This window comes from Ranitomeya imitator, chromosome 5 (genome assembly GCF_032444005.1).
Source record: "Ranitomeya imitator isolate aRanImi1 chromosome 5, aRanImi1.pri, whole genome shotgun sequence".
NCBI classification, from domain to species: domain Eukaryota; kingdom Metazoa; phylum Chordata; class Amphibia; order Anura; family Dendrobatidae; genus Ranitomeya; species Ranitomeya imitator.
The window spans coordinates 566,540,166-566,558,203 of NC_091286.1; the positions used below are offsets into that span (position 1 = coordinate 566,540,166).

The 18,038-nt window shown below is 45.9% G+C and overlaps 1 protein-coding gene across 1 annotated transcript in view; it reads right to left on the reverse strand.

Moving 5' to 3' along the window:
- Nucleotides 1-18,038, reverse strand: part of KLHL30 (kelch like family member 30) — a 114,794-nt gene that overhangs the window by 7,789 nt on the left and 88,967 nt on the right. Inside the window, exons 5-7 of the mRNA XM_069727745.1 lie at nt 17,214-17,369; nt 16,929-17,117; nt 7,230-7,375 (exon numbers count right to left, since the gene is read on the reverse strand). Of these exons, the coding sequence (XP_069583846.1) occupies nt 7,230-7,375; nt 16,929-17,117; nt 17,214-17,369 (491 nt within the window). The remainder of the gene's footprint in view (nt 1-7,229; nt 7,376-16,928; nt 17,118-17,213; nt 17,370-18,038) is intronic.

Here is an 18,038-nt window from a genome sequence, read left to right on the forward strand (position 1 = left end):
GCCCTCTGGTCCTTAGTGTGATCTTTGTAAGGCTGGGTTCACATTGCGTTAATAGCAGCCCGTTCAACACATACGGTAACGGGCTGCTATTAACGCAAGTGCCGGTATTGGCAGTGCGCTAGCGCAGATAGAGCATCTGCTAGCTCTATCTGCACTAGCAGTGACCGACCCAGAAATGCTGCAGCTCGCGTCTCGGGGTCCGTCACTCAATGACGGCACATCGCTAGTGCACGCCCATTGTGGGCGTGCGCTAGCGATGCGTCCGACATAGGAGTTAATGGCGGCGTTAGGGACTACGTTACCACCGCGTTATGCCACGGTGTAACAAAGTCCGTCTAAAGGACGCCATTAATGCAATGTGAACCCGGCCTAAGGAATAAGTCCTGTTCCAGTCCTTTGTACAGATGACACTTACTGTATATTTATACATGTAAATGAGATCCCCTCTGAGGCGTCTTTTTTTCTAAGCTAAACAAGCCCAACTTTTCCAACCTCTCATCATAATAGAGGCCTTCCATACATTGTAACAATCTAGTTGCCACTTTTGAACTGACTAACTTCTGAATATCCTTTGTAAAATGTGGAGCTCAAAAATGGATCCCATATTCTAGATGTGGCCTCAACAGTAATTTATAAAGGGGCAACAATACTTTGGAATTGCGGGATTTTATCTTTTTTTATACATCCTAAAATCTGCTCAGCTTACTTGTAACCAGAATACCCAAGTCCTTCTCCTGTTCTGTAGTCCCGAGTATACTCCCTTTTAATGTATATGCAGCAAAAGGATTACTTCGTTCCAGGTGCATTACTCTACATTTATCCTCATTTGCCAAGTGTTTGCCCATTCAGACGTCTTATCCAGATCATTTTGTAATATTGTAATGTCAAAGTCAGTTTTTAATATCCTACATAGTTTGGTGTGCTCAGCAAAGACTGACACTTTACTCTTAATCCCATCGAAAAGGTCATTAATAAAGAGATTAAAAAGAATCGGTTCTAGCACAGATCCCTGCGGTCCCCACTGCTCCCATTACAGATTCCTGCAGTCCCCACTGCTGACTATCCCATTTAGAGAATGTACTATTTACGAAGACGCTTTGTTTACGGTCTTTTGGCCACTTTCTTACTCTTACTCACCTGCATATAGTTTACCCTGGCACAGTATCAAATGCCTTTGCAAAGTTCAGATAAATCACATCAGCCACATTCCCAACATCCAGATTTGCATTTAACTCCTTGTAGAAACCCAACATGTTGGTTAGACATGACCTATCATGAATCCATGCTGCATGTGAATTATTATATTATTCTACAGGTCATCTCTTATAATGTCCTCAAAAACTTTGCATACTACTGGTGTCAGTTACCGGACGGTAGTTGCCTGGATCTGCCTTCTTACTAGTGATGAGTGAGCATGCTCCCACTGCTGGATACTCGATGAAGCATCGGGGTGCTTGGGTAAGCTCGTTAGTTGATCGATTATTGAGCACCAAGTTTGAGTCCCCACCCTGCATGTTTTGCGTCTGTTAGACAGGCAATAAAAATGTGGGGATTGCCTGCCACACACGGTAATGCGATAGCTTTGACTACTGGCATTACTGTGATTGGCCGGCCGCATAGCATCATAGGGTCTTATATAAGATCCGGTTACGCGATGCTCGGCCTACTGTCCTCTAGAAGAAGTTCAGGGAGAGTTGTTATAGGAGGGAGAGCCTATTTTAGAGCAGGCATATAGGTAATGTTTAATATTGCTGTTGCACTACTTTTATTCCACTGCTGCACCATTAAAAGAAAGCGCTGCAAACTGTCCTTTCGCTTGTAAAACCACTGTTACCTGCATTCCTTGTAGAGATAGCAGCTGGTGGAGGAGGAATAGTTTTGGATGAGAGGCATACAGGCAGGGTTTAATATTGCTATTGCAGTACTTGTAAATCTATGCTGTACCATTACATGAAAAGTCCTTTTCAGGGCAGCATATTTTCTTTTCCCTATTACTGCAAAGGTTGTAGGCATACCTTATATACCTAATTTAAAATGCGCAAGGTGTGCGTGAGTGGACGTGCTGCTGATGGTGCACACAGATGCTGAGACCGTGGGTCAGGTGAACCTGTACCTGCTGTGGAAGAACAACAAACACGCTCATCCATGATACCAAGCTTCCTGTCCCACTTTGCATGGGGGCACAGGACACCACTCTTGGAGCCAGAACTGTGTGAACAGTTGGCTGGCTGGATGGCAGATAGGGTGGTGCTGGAAATACTGTAAGTAATATCTGCCTGTCTTCCACATGGTCCAGTCTCACTAGTCAAGAGTCTGGACCACATAATCCTCACCTTTAGACTCCTCCTCCTCCCACCATGGCGAGTCCCAGGAGACAAATGATCCCACCCTCGGACACTCCGAGAACAATAGGGGCATGAGGAGATCATGTGTAGTGATGCCCAAATATTTGAGCAGCAACAGTCAGAAGAAGATGATGGTGGGGAACGTCAATTAGTGTCTCATGAGATCGGTGATGATGAGACACAGTTACCAACAAATGATGTTGCTAAGTCAACAAGTCAGCAGGACTAAAGTGTGGAAGTGGAAGATGAGGGGGTGGACAATGAAGTCACTGACCCAATCTTGGAAGATGTCATGCGAGCGAGGACAGCAACACAGAGGGGGAAAGATCAGCAGCACTGCAACAAGTAGGAAGAGGCAGTCAGGTGGCCAGATGAAGAAGGCAGGCAACTGGTCCCCAGAGCACCATACAAGCGGCAAGTTCCCAGGCCAAGGGTTAGATGTTCCCAAGTCTGACACTTTTTTAAAGAAAATGCAGACAAAAAAAGAACAGTCATTTTGCAACCTATTCTGTACCAAGATCAGCAGGGGCCTGGCCGCTAAAAGCCTTACTACCACTAGCATGCTCAGGCACATGTCATCAAAGCACCTGACTAGGTGGGCCGAACGCCTGAGCCCACAATCAGTGTCTACTGGTGACATCACTGCCTCTTACCCAGTGCTACGTGCTTGTTAATCCCCTATCCCGGACCCAGGTGCGGATGTCTCCCACCCTGCACCTGTTGTTGCACATTACAAGCACCATCAGCAACCACGTCCAATTCTTTGTCGCAGCACAGCATTCAGCTGTTCGTACCCTATGCCTTGGAACGCAAATGGAAACACCCAGCCACCCTCCCACAGGCCGATACACTAAACAGGCACATTTCCAGACTGTTTGCCCTGGAAATGTTGCCCTTTAGGCTTGTGGACACTGAGGTTTTCTGCAACCTCATAGTGGCAGCTGTCTCTTGGCACTTCTTCCTCAGCCGCCACTATTTTTCCCGGTGTGCCGTCACCACCTTACACCCACACGTGTCCAATAACATGACTTGTGCCCTGACCAATGCAGGTACGGATAAGGTCCACTTAACAACTGACACATAAAAATGGGGAAAAAAGTTTTCAGAGGACCTCCGGTATCTGTCTTGCAGGGTGTAGTGCAGTCTCTTCTTCTAATTTTTGGCAATCTTACAATTAGTGCATAGACTTTATAAGTCAAGGAATGTGTATGAGGCCCTCCTTTATGTCTAATACAGGGTATATCAGAGTCCCCTTCCTTCTAATTTTTTAACAGTTCTTGCATTGTCCACATAGGTTTGGTGAATTTCAGAGACCCTCCTTCATAAATTAAACAGGATGAGTCTGACCATGTCACACACACCACATGCCGAGATAAAGTAGTAAAATTACATTTACCGGTGACTACCGGTGGGTTTACTTCTATTTCCCCATCTACTATGTCATCTACTGTAGTCATAGGCGGTGGAGAAGGAGGGTTTTTTTTTTTCTTTTTCATTTTGCCTTGTATACAAGTCATTATACTGCAAAAAAATGTTTCCTAATATTTTTTCCTTTAAAATCCATTTTATCTTCGATTTTGTATGTTTTATTGTCAATCCATAAAAGTGGAGTAATACTATGACAAAATTCTTCCAAGCAGCAACCTGATAGTCAGAGATGTATCCAGGCATCTTCCCCATGCTATTCCCATTCCATATGAGCGCTGATACCATCCATTTCAGCGACTTTACTGCCTGCCCAGGCCTCTTATTAGGGTTTCCTGAAAAATGCTAGAGTTTCCCATTGAATTCCATTATTGAATTCCATTATATTCATTACTCGAGTAGAGCTCCTCCAGCGTCCGACCTGCAAGATTCGAGTACCAGGAGCACAAGGTTTCTTGTGCCCGCTCATTACTACTTCTTACCTTTCTTAAATATTAGCACCATGTCAGCCATCGTCCAATCCTATGGCACCAACCCTATTACAAGAGAGTCTAAGGGTACCGTCACACAGTGGCATTTTGATCGCTACGACGGCACGATCCGTGACGCTCCAGCATCGTAACAATATCGCTCCAGCGTCGTAGACTGCTGTCACACTTTGCAATGTATGACGCTGGAGCGATAATTTCATGACGTATGTGCGATGTAGAAGCCGTTGGTTACTAAGCGCACATCGTATACAATATCGTGCACACCTTTGTTACACCATGCGATCATGCCGCCACAGCGGGACACTAGACGACGAAAGAAAGTTTCAAACGATCTGCTACGACGTACGATTCCCAGCGGGGTCCCTGATCGCAGGAGCGTGTCAGACACTGCGAGATCGCTGGAGCGTCACGGATATATCGCTCGAACGTCATGAATCGTGCCGTCGTAGCGATCAAAATGCCACTGTGTGACGATACCCTAAGATGAGATACAGCGGTCTGTCAATTACTGAGTTCAATTCCCTCAATATACCTTGATGAATGCCGTCTGGTCTGGGAGATTTAACAATGTTTAATTTGCTCAGACGCAGGCGTACTTCTTGTGTTAAACTAGTTGTATCCTGAAATGCTATTTCTATATTTCCGACCTTCAAGATTTTGAATGCACTTTATTTTTGTCTTAAACTTTGCACTGTCTTATCTACTATATAAATGTCTACGGGTCACTTCTGTCTGTCTGTCTGTCCTTCTGTCTGTCACGGATATTCATTGGTCGCGGCCTCTGTCTGTCATGGAAATCCAAGTTGCTGATTGGTCGTGGCTGTTTTGCCACGACCAATCAGCGACGGGCACAGTCCAGAAGAAAATGGCCGCTCCTTCCTCCCCGCAGTCAGTGCCCGGCGCTCGCATACTCCCCTCCGGTCAGCGCTCACACAGGGTTAATGGCAGCATTGACCACGGTGTAACACACTCGGTTAACGCTGCTATTAACCCTGTGTGACCAACATTTTACTATTCATGCTGACTACGCAGCATGAATAGTGAAAATATCTAATGTTAAAAATATTAAAAAAAATAAAAAATCGTTACATACTCACCATCCGGAGCCCACGGATCGAAGCGGCCGGTTACCGATGCTCCTTGCGACGCACCGGTGACCGCTCCATGCATTGCGGTCTCGCGAGACCGCTACGTCATCATCTCGCGAGACCGCAATGCACTCTTCAGACCGGAGCGCGCGAGGACCATCGGTAACCGGCCGCTTCAATCCGTAGGCTCCGGATGGTGAGTATGTAACTATTTTTTATTTTAATTCTTTTTTTTTTTAACAGGGATATACTACGTGACTGGGCAGTATACTACGTGTCTGTGTTGTATACTATGTGGCTCTGTGCTGTATACTGTGTGGCTGGGCAATATACTATGTGGCTGGGCAATATACTATGTGGCTGGGCAATATACTATGTGGCTGGGCAATATACTATGTGGCTGGGCAATATACTATGTGGCTGGGCAATATACTATGTGGCTGGGCAATATACTATGTGGCTGGGCAATATACTATGTGGCTGGGCAATATACTATGTGGCTGGGCAATATACTATGTGGCTGGGCAATATACTATGTGGCTGGGCAATATACTACGTAGCTGGGCAATATTCTACGTGTCTGTGCTGTATACTACGTGACTGGGCAATATACTACGTGGCTAGGCAATATACTACGTGGTTGGGCAATATACTACATGACTGTGCTGTATACTATGTGACTGGACAATATACTACGTGGCTAGGCAATATACTACGTGGCTGGGCAATATACTACGTGGCTGGGCAATATACTACGTGGCTAGGCAATATACTACGTGGTTGGGCAATATACTACGTGACTGTGCAATATACAACGTGACTGGGCAAGTTACTATGTGGCTGGGCAATATACTATGTAGCTGGGCAATATACTACGTGGCTGGGCAATATACTACGTGGTTGGGAAATATACTACGTGACTGTGCTGTATACTACGTGACTGGGCAATATACTACGTGGTTGGGCAATATACTACGTGACTGTGCAATATACTACGTGACTGGGCAAGATACTACGTGGCTGGGCAATATACTACGTGGCTGGGCAATATACTACGTGGTTGGGCAATATACTATGTGACTGTGCTGTATACTACGTGACTGGGCAATATACTATGTGACTGGGCAATATACTATGTGGCTGGGCAATATACTACGTGTCTGTACTGTATACTACGTGACTGGGCAATATACTATGTGGCTGGGCAATATACTATGTGGCTGGGCAATGTACTACGTGGCTGGGCAATGTACTACGTGGCTGGGCAATGTACTACGTGGCTGGGCAATATACTACGTGGCTGGGCAATATACTACGTGGCTGGGCAATATACTACGTGGCTGGGCAATATACTACGTGGTTGGGCAATATACTACGTAACTGTGCTGCATACTACGTGACTGGGCAATATACTATGTGGCTGGGCAATGTACTACGTGACTGGGCAATATACTATGTGGCTAGGCAATATACTATGTGGCTGGGCAATATACTACGTGGACATGCATATTCTAGAATACCCGATGCGTTAGAATCGGGCCACCATCTAGTTTATCCATAATGGTTTATATTTATTCCTGTACATTTTATTACCAGAGGGTATAAGTTTTCTAAAGGATTCTAGTGGTATATCCTTAAACATGTCTTAAAATAATGAGCATTTTGTATGTTAGCTGCATTCATAAAATGCTTGCTTTATTGTCAGGCAGGGAAAAGTTTCATACTGGATTATACAGCCATTTTGACATGAATTACACTAGTGTCATCAGATCTGAGAGATCTATATGTGTACAGTTTGCATTGTGAAACTTGGTAAAGGATCTTCTTTAATCAAGTTGATTCAATAACATGAAAATAATTATTTTCACGACCATACTCACCTTTTTCCACAGATTAATCTCTGGAAGATACATATAAACTTTTTTGGTGTTATCAGCAGTAAGATACACTGCTCCATCCAGGGCACAACAGCAAGGAGAGGACAGGTACTTTGGGATGAATGGAGACGCAATGACACACCAGCCATCTGTGGGTCACAAGAAGCATAATCTTTACATACATACAGCATGTATAATGTAGACATAATCGGTTTTTGATAAAATCAATTAAAATACAGCAAATTTCGTATATTAGCCTAAATGTAGTGGTGTATATAGAAGAGACAGTTCCCATCATGGCACATAACGATCACGGTCGCAGAGACTGCAACCATGACTGTGCTCGTGTGGGAAGGAGGCCCACAGACACCAGCCCCTAATTCAGATGAATTGTATTGCAGTGCAAGGACCACCTGGCTCCCTAAAGTCCCAATACACCTTGTCGGCCAATCAGAGGCTGGCAGCTGACGTTGGCTTGCCAGTCATGAGCGCCGCATGGCACTGACGTCATGCGCTACCCGTGTCAGCACACTGAAGTAAGCTGTCAGCTACAGGATAGGACGCTGCACGTCGTGGGGGCAGAGGAAGGTAAGAAGAATTGTTTATTTTTTATGTTTTAGAAACAGAATGGAAATTATATCAGGAAAGGGCCCAGGATGGGGGTCATTATAGATGAAAGATGCACAGGAAGGGGCCCAGGATGGAGGTCATTATACCGGAATGGGATCCAAGATGGGAGTCATTAGATCAGGAAAAGGCCTAGGATGGGAGTCATTATACATGAAAGGGCCCAAGGTGGCTGTCATTATACTAGAATGCGGTCTAGGATGTGGGTTATTAAACTAGGAAGGGGTCCAGAATGAGGGTCAGTATACAAGCATGGTGTTCAGAATTGGGGTCATTATAACAAAAAGGGGCCGAGGATGGGGACATTCTACAAGGTAGGGTCCCAAGATGAAATCGTTATACCTGACTGGTGTCCAGGATGGGGGTCATGATACCAGGAAGGGGCCCGGATAGGGGACATTATACAAGGAAGGGGCCAAGGATAGGGTTTATTATACCAGAATGGAGGTCACTATACCAAGAAAGAGTCCAGGATGGGGGTCATTATACCAAGAAGGGGTGCAGAATGGTTGTCATTATACCAGCAAAGGGCCTAAGATGGGGGACATTATACAAAGAAAGTCCCAGGATGGGGGTCATTATATCAGAATAGGGTTCAAGATGGTGGTCATTATACTAGGAAGATGCCCAGGATGGTGGTCATTATACCAGAATGGGGTTCATTATATTAGGAACGAATGGAGCCCAGAATGGCTGTCATTATACCAAAATGGGGGTTATTATATCAGGAAGGAACCCAGGATAGTGGACATTATTATAGATTGGGGACATTATAGCAGGATGGGAGACATTATTACAATAATGGGCCCAGTAAGGGACAGGGGACATTATAACAGGAAGGAGACCAGGATGAGGGGACATAGTAACATAGTTAGCAAGGCCGAAAAAAAAAACATTTGTCCATCCAGTTCAGCCTATATTCCCTCAGAACAAATCTCCAGATCTACATCCTTCTAAAGAACCTAATAACTGTAAGACACAATATTGTTACGCTCCAGGAAGACATCCAGGCCTCTCTTGAACCCCTCGACTGAGTTCGTCATCACCACCTCCTCAGGCAAGGAATTCCAGATTCTCACTGCCCTAACAGGAAAGAATCCTCTTCTATGTTGGTGGACAAACCTTATGTCCTCCAGACGCAGAGAATGCCCCCTTGTGACCGTCACCTTCCTTGGTATAAACAGATCCTCGGAGAGATAATTGTATTGTCCCCTTATATACTTATACATGGTTATTAGATCGCCCCTCAGTCATCTTTTTTCTAGACTAAATTAAACCCTTTATTAATTTTGTTGCTTTCCTTTGTACTCGCTCTAGTTCCATTATATCCTTCCTGACAACCGATGCCCAAAACTGCACGCAGTACTCTATGTACGGTCTAACCATAGATTTGTACAGAGGCAGTATAATGCTCTCATCATGTGTATCCAGACTTCTTTTAATACATCCTATGATCCTGTTTGCCTTGGCAGCCGCTGCTTGGCACTGGCTGCTCTAGGTAAGTTTATCATTAACTAGGATCCTCAAGTCCTTCTCTGTGTCAGATTTACCCAGTGGTTTCCCGTTCAGTGTGTAATAGTGATATTGATTCCTTCTTCCCATGTGTATAACCTTACATTTATCATTGTTAAACTGCATCTGCCACCTTTCGGCCCACGTTTCCAACATTATTATTGAAAGGGGGTCAGGATGGGGCACATTTTAACAGGAAAAGGCCCAGGACAGGAGACATTAAAGTAGGAGAGACATTATTACAGACGGGGGACATTATAGCAGAAAGAGCCCAGGACGGGACATATTATTACAGAAAGGGGCCATGATTTAGGACATTACAGAAAGTGGCCCAGGATGGTGGAAATTCTTACAGGAAGGGGACAGTGTTGTCATGCCGTTGCTGCCGCCGCCTCTCCCCACTGCAGCTCGCCGGGTGCACGCGCGCGTCGCCTTCAGCTCTGCGCATGCGCACATCTGATTCCTCTGTTGGCGCTCTTTCCTGTCCTCTCCGTCATCCTGGAGGACTGTAACCCGGAAGTAGCTCCCATGCTGCTATGTAAACTGCTTCCTGCTGCTTCTCTGTGCCTGATGTTCATTTGTGTTTACAAGTGCTTCTGGCCACCTGTGGTCTCTGTGCGTTCCTAGCTCTCTGACTTTGGGTGTCCCCCGCCCTCTGCAGTGCCTGCCTGTTTCCTGTGTTCCTGCCTTGTTCCTTCAGTTCCTTTTCCTCTGCGGTACCTGCCCGGCTCCTATATCTTTTCCTTGCTCCCATCAGCCTCAGTGTCTCCATATTGTCCTGCCAGCCTCCGTGCCTCCGTAGCGTTCCCATCTTCTCCCTTGTCTCAGTAGTTCCTTTCTGTTCCCTCTTTCCCTTTGTGCCTGCTGTGTCCCCATCTGATCTCAGTCGACCCTCCAGCTTCCGTGGCGATAGTCCCTCACGGGCCTGCCCCTAACTCTCCCTGTATAGGGGGCGGTCCACCTGGTCAGCTCGTCCGAGAGGGGTTCGTCATCACGGTCCAGTGGGTCCACTCTCCATTTTTCACTGTTTTGAATCTACATGCTCTAATAGGACTGCACTCAGGTGACATCCGAGTGCAGCCAGATTCTTACAGCGTCACAGTAACATCAGGCCATGGACCCCGCTGGAGTCTCCGCCACTCAAAAGAAGTTACTCTTTTTGCGTGAAAACCAGACTAGGATCATGTCATTTTTAAAGAATATGGAGTCTCGCCTAGCGGCTTTACAGCCTTCTGATCCTGGTATTGCTCCGCAGTTGGTTGCCCTTCAGCAGGAGCTAGGTCAACAACGGGACACTCGGTCCCATATTTTGAATTTTATGGCCTCCATCAATGATCGGCTTCTCTCCCTCCAGAATGTGGCCTCTGTTTCCACTCCTGTCTCTGCGCCACAACCCTCGCCCCGACTTGCTAGACCTCCTCGGTATGGTGGGGATTCTAAAGCGTGCCGCGGCTTTCTTAAGCAATGCCAGTTGCATTTTGAATTGTCTCCGCTACTTTATCCTACCGACCGAGCTAAGGTTGCTTTTATAGTATCCCATTTGGAGGGTGAGGCTTTGGCGTGGGGGTAATCCCCTCTGGGAGCGTGATGATCCTTTGGTCTCCCAACTCAATCCGTTCCTGGATACCTTCCGTAAGGTTTTTGATGAACCTGGTCGTCTGGTCTCTACCACTGAGTCCCTCTTTAATCTTTACCAGGGTACTCTCTCAGTAGCCCAGTACGCCATCCGTTTCCGGACTCTGTCCTTAGACCTTGGGTGGAATAATGAGGCTTTGGTTGGAGCGTTTTGGCGTGGTTTGTCTTCACGGATTAAGGATGAGTTGGCGGGACAGGACACTCCCACCTCTTTGGATGATCTTATCTCCTTGGCCATACGCATTGATCTGCGCTTTCAGGAGCGCACTCGTGAGCTTGCCAGAGAGAGGAGACCTCTTCGCCAGACCACTGTTGCTCGAGGGACTTCTTTTTCTCAAGCAGCCCCGGTGGCTTCTTCATCTTCTCCTGAACCCATGCAGGTCGATCGCCTTAAGTCTTCTGAGCAACGCCGCAAGGAGAGACTCGCACAAGGTCTTTGTTTTTACTGTGGCAGTGCCTCTCATCTCTTACGCGCTTGTCCTCAGAAGCCGGGAAACGCATCCGCCTAGGACAGGTAAGAGAGGCCTTCCTAAGTGGTTATGATTCCTCTCCGCCTCTGGTTTTGTCTGTTATTCTACATTTAGGTTCCCGTCACTTTTCTCTGGAGGCTTATGTTGATTCAGGAGCGGCTGGGAACTTTGTTCAGCTCGAGGTTGTTAACAGGCTTGGGATACCTGTTAGACCCTTGGAGACTCCTAGACAAATAGCTTCCGTCGATGGTCAGCCTTTGCGGGAGACCGTCAACTTGGTTACAGAGGAAGTCGAACTTCAGATTGGAGCTCTTCATCGTGAGAAACTGGCCTTTTATGTTTTACCTTCTTTGTCTCATTCTTTCCTTTTGGGTCTTCCTTGGTTGAGAGATCACGAACCCACGCTGGACTGGCGTACTGGAGATGTTCTACGGTGGGGACAGTCTTGTCTGAACAGGTGCCTGCTTCCCGTCAAGCCTACGTCCTCCTCTCGGTCTGCTTCGGAATCCGTGGGAATTCCTCCTGCCTATTGCGCTTTCTCGGACGTCTTTAACAAGAAGGAAGCGGAGATTTTGCCGCCGCAACGCTCTTATGACTGCCCGATAGACCTTGTTCCTGGTTCTACTCCACCTAGGGGTCGTATTTACCCATTGTCTCCTACCGAGACTCAAGCCATGTCCAAATATATTCAAGAGAATCTGGCCAGAGGCTTCATTAGAAAGTCTTCCTCACCTGCAGGAGCTGGGTTCTTCTTCGTTAAAAAGAAGGACGGTTCTCTTCACCCATGTATAGACTACCGGGGTCTCAACACCATCACGATCAAAAACAAGTACCCACTTCCTCTCATACCAGAACTCTTTGATCGTCTACGTGGAGCACGAATCTTTACCAAATTGGATCTCAGAGGAGCTTATAATTTGATCCGTATCCGTTCTGGTGACGAGTGGAAGACTGCGTTTAATACCAGAGATGGTCATTATGAATATTTGGTTATGCCATTCGGTTTATGCAATGCACCCGCAGTCTTCCAGGAGTTCGTAAATGATGTTTTTCGGGATCTACTTTACACCTGTGTTGTAGTGTACTTGGACGATATCCTTGTGTTCTCTCCAGATCTGTCTACTCACAGAAGAGATGTACGGCAAGTACTTCAGCGTTTGAGAGAGAATCGTCTGTACGCAAAACTGGAAAAATGTGTCTTCGAACAGTCATCTCTACCCTTCTTGGGTTTCATCATTTCCGACGCTGGTTTGTGTATGGATCCGGGAAAAGTTTCTGCCGTGCTCAACTGGCCGCGTCCTCTTGGAGTGAAAGTAATTCAGCGATTTCTTGGATTTGCTAACTACTATCGGCAGTTTATACCTCACTTTTCCTCTCTTTCAGCTCCAATCTCCTCCATGATTCGGAAGGGTGCCAATCCTCATCTGTGGTCGTCTGAGGCCGAAGAGGCTTTCCAGTCCATCAAGCAAGCCTTTGCCTCAGCTCCTATTCTTCATCGTCCAGTGGCCAATAAACCCTTCATCCTTGAAGTAGATGCTTCTGCAATTGGAGCTGGAGCTATGCTCTCGCAGAAATCCTCTTCTGGTCGTCTTGTGCCCTGTGGTTTTTTCTCAAAGATCTTCTCCTCCTCAGAAAAAAATTATTCCATCGGTGATAAAGAACTTTTGGCAATCAAGTTGGCATTAGAGGAGTGGCGGTACCTCTTAGAAGGGGCTTTACATCGTTTTATAATCTACAGCGATCACAAGAATCTGGCGTATATTCGTTCTGCGCAAAGACTTAATCCTCGGCAGGCCAGGTGGGCCTTGTTTTTCGCCAGGTTTGACTTCGAACTTCGTTTCTTGCCAGGAAATAAAAACTCCAAAGCCGACGCTCTGTCTAGGTCATTCCAGGTGGTGGATTTGGAGGACGAGCCTGCACACATCATTGATCCTGCCAGAGTCATCACAGTTGCTCCAGTCTCTCTCACTTCGTTGCCTCCGGGTAAGACCTTTGTCGCTGAAGGGAACAGGAGACGTGTCTTACTTTGGGGTCACGCCTCCAAACTGGCTGGACATATTGGTTTCAAAAAAACCTTTCGTTTGATCTCTCGTTTTTACTGGTGGCCAACGTTGTCTAAGAATGTCCAAAGTTTTGTCGCCTCTTGTCCTTCCTGTGCCAAGAATAAGATTCCCAGGCAACTACCTTCTGGGCTTCTACATCCTTTGCCAGTACCTTCCTCTCCGTGGCAACATTTATCTATGGATTTCATCACTGATCTGCCTCATTCTTCTGGTTCCACCGTCATCTTCGTGGTCATGGACCGTTTCTCCAAGATGGCTCATTTCATCGCTCTCCCAGGTTTACCTTCTGCTCCCAAATTGGCAAAGATTTTTGTTCACCATATTTTTCGTCTTCATGGTCTTCCTTTACATATTGTTTCTGACCGAGGTGTTCAATTCACCACCCGCTTCTGGAGATCCCTCTGCAAATCTATGAACATTTCGCTTGATTTTTCTTCGGCCTACCATCCACAGTCCAATGGCCAGGTGGAACGTACTAATCAGACCTTGGTAACTTATCTCCGTCATTTTTCCAATTCTCATCAGAATGATTGGTCTGACTTACTGCCATGGGCTGAGTTTTCTTACAATAACCATCCCAGCGAAGCCACTAACAAATCTCCATTTTTTATCGTCTACGGTCAACATCCTGGTCTTCCTCTTCCGGTTCCTCCTGTCTCTACTGTACCAGCGGCTGATCTTCTGTCTAGAGAGTTCTCCAGGGTCTGGCAGGAGACCAAGTCCGCCCTTGAGTTGGCTCAAGTTAGGATGAAGAGACATGCGGACAAAAGACGTCTTGATTCTCCTATATTCCATCCTGGGGACAAGGTTTGGGTTTATTCTAAATTTATCCGTCTCAAAATCCCTTCACATAAGCTGGGTCCTCGCTATATCGGTCCATTCGAAGTTTTGTCTCGTATTAATGACGTTTCTTACAAACTTAAGTTGCCTGCCTCTCTGCGTATTTCTAATTCTTTTCATGTGTCTCTCCTTAAACCTGTAGTTTTTAATCAGTTTCATTCTTCTAACCTTTGTTCTCCTTCGCCTGTTTCCGAGGATGATGTCTTTGAAGTTAGGGACATTTTAGCCATGAAAAAACTTAGAGGGAGAACTTTGTTTTTGGTTGACTGGAAGGGTTTTGGTCCTGAGGAGAGGTCCTGGGAGCCTCGAGAGAACATTCGGGCTCCTCGTATTTTGTCCCGGTTTCTTTCTAGTCTTAAAAAGGAGGGGCGTAAAGATGGGGGTACTGTCATGCCGTTGCTGCCGCCGCCTCTCCCCACTGCAGCTCGCCGGGTGCGCGCGCGCGTCGCATTCAGCTCTGCGCATGCGCACATCTGATTCCTCTGTTGGCGCTCTTTCCTGTCCTCTCCGTCATCCTGGAGGACTGTAACCCGGAAGTAGCTCCCATGCTGCTATGTAAACTGCTTCCTGCTGCTTCTCTGTGCCTGATGTTCATTTGTGTTTACAAGTGCTTCTGGCCACCTGTGGTCTCTGTGCGTTCCTAGCTCTCTGACTTTGGGTGTCCCCCGCCCTCTGCAGTGCCTGCCTGTTTCCTGTGTTCCTGCCTTGTTCCTTCAGTTCCTTTTCCTCTGCGGTACCTGCCCGGCTCCTATATCTTTTCCTTGCTCCCGTCAGCCTCAGTGTCTCCATATTGTCCTGCCAGCCTCCGTGCCTCCGTAGCGTTCCCATCTTCTCCCTTGTCTCAGTAGTTCCTTTCTGTTCCCTCTTTCCCTTTGTGCCTGCTGTGTACCCATCTGATCAGTCGACCCTCCAGCTTCCGTGGCGATAGTCCCTCACGGGCCTGCCCCTAACTCTCCCTGTATAGGGGGCGGTCCACCTGGTCAGCTCGTCCGAGAGGGGTTCGTCATCACGGTCCAGTGGGTCCACTCTCCATTTTTCACTGTTTTGAATCTACATGCTCTAATAGGACTGCACTCGGGTGACATCCGAGTGCAGCCAGATTCTTACAGCGTCACAAGTGTTCTGTCCAGTCATATAATTGCTGTCTAGAAAGTTTTTTCATTTTTTTATGTCTCCATTATTACAGACATTGTATTTTTTGTGTGTATTAATCCTTCCTATATTTCATATTGTAAGGTAACCGCACCACCTGCTGGCCGTTTAATGCATAGATTCTAGTTTAATTTGCAATGTCTTGTGGGAAGTTCCTAGGGCATTGTGGGATAGTTCCTGTTGCATTGTGGTCTTATTATGACAATGGGAAGGGAACAGCAGCCATTATTCCTCCATGCGTCTTAGGAGAAACTACACCATTCGTGTTCTTCATGCTCCTTAACCCCTTTCTGACCTCAGACGGGATAGTACGTCCGAGGTCAGAAGCCCCGCTTTGATGCGGGCTCCGGCGGTGGGCCCGCATCAAAGCCGGGACATGTCAGCTGTTTTGAATTTTTTTCCCGTTTTCTAGTACACAACATGCTAAAACCAATGATGTCGTTCAAAATTACAACTCGTCCCGCAAAAAATAAGCCCTCACATGGCCAAATTGACGGAAAAATAAAAAAGTTATGGCTCTGGGAAAGAGGGGAGTGAAAAACGAACACGGAAAAACGAAAAATCCCTGCTCTATGCATAGTTGGTAAGCACTATCTATGTGTTATAATCCTGTGTTTATCAATGCGTTTGCTGTACTAAGTAGGTAATCATCAGTTTGTATATTACCTCATGTTACCTGTGTATTACCTCGTGTTACCTGTGTATTGCGTACTATTTGTGTTTCATGCTCTCTACAGTTATATATTCTGAAATGCTCCTGTTATTGCATCCTATAGTTTCACCCTTTCCTGTCACATCTGCAATCAATAAAAGAATGTTACAATTTTACAGCCTCTTTTTCTTAAAGAAGTCAGGGGGATTAGCTACATGTCTCATCGCACACCCTGCTAACGTGTATGAGGACAGCATAGACAGGCTTTGGGACATTATTACAGGAAGGGGTCTGTACGGGGACATTATTACAGGAATGGGGACAATAATACATGTGTGTCTTTGTAGGATCTAGAATGCTTCAAATGCTCTTACATCTGACCAACATGGATGTGGGAGCCCGGGTCCAAATTTTTCCCTAGGACCAATGGGACTCTAGATACGCCACTGGCTGGTCTCCATATTAATGATCAAAATGAGCCCGCTTTATGTTGTTGTGTTGTGCCACCAAGGACAGATGAGCCTGGTGTTTTCCTACCTCCACTCTCTAACCCTTGGGCCTACTCCCCGTCCTCTTCTTTGCAAAGCACTTCTTCTACAAGGGGTAATTCTGTGTAGGTTTCTTGCCAACTACGACTGGACACCCTCTTTGGAATGGCCCCTTACCCAGTACATTGTTGTGCTGACCATTTCTATCACATATTATACCATCTAAAGAACAACTAGAAAAAGCAGCTCTCCTAGCCTGGTACCTGTAGATGGATTGTAGCATTGAAGCGTCAGTGCATTGTACTTTATGGCACAGGATCCAACCACATAGAGCTTTCCACCACATCCAACCGCAGAAAAATTGCTGACATACTTCTGCGCAGGGCTCACCGACGACCATTTTCCACTGTAAGGGTCATAACACTCTACTTCTACTGCCACCTGTAAGGTTCCTATTAAAAGAAGAAGACTTAAATGTCATTGGTTGTTAGTTAGGTTTTAACTCTTCTCCCAACAATGAATATGTCATATTTATTGCAATAGCTAACCTCCAATGACATATATTTCCCCATTCAGAGAAGCACTGGCGTGATTTGTTCGTGGATTATTCATAGGTGATAATGGTTTCCATATCCCTTCACTCAGTACAAAGCGCCACCCTTGACGTGTGGACCAAGAATCATCTCGAGAACCACGAGAGCCGCCTAGGAGAAGAGGAAATCAAAAGAAAATGATACTACATTGTATGGGTCCATTTAGAAAGATAATGGTGAATGAGTGTTTCTAGGATTACTTATATTCCGATTATCAACCTGTCTAAACCGATCACCACACAAACTAGCAAAATGCTTGAATGGTGATGATAAAATCATTCATGGCAGACAGCTGGGCATTATCTTGTGTAAACAGGACATGGGCTGTAGATAATGATGATATTCTGTGTGCACAAATGATTGTATTAACAATTGTTCTGTACACTTAGACGTGTGGTCCGTGTTCCTAAAGTCAATCAGTGGTAATGTAAAGGCCACGGTTGGCCACTCTGCATGCAGTCTGATGCAGTATATATATCTATTACATCCCAAGTGAATTTATACACTGCCTTGCAAACATATTCACCTCCCTTGGCTTTTTACCTATTTATTAGATTACAACCTGTATTTTAATATTTTTGCAAGCCAATTTGCGTGTGATGCATCAACACTGCATAGTTTAAGTTGGTGAAGTGAAGTGAGAAAAATATAGGCATAAATTAAGTTTGTGGAATAAATCTAAACCTTAGCATATGCATGTGTATTCACCCCTTTTGCGACGAAGCCCTTAAAAATTTCTGGTGAAAACAATTACCTTCATAAGTCACATTCTTAGTGAAA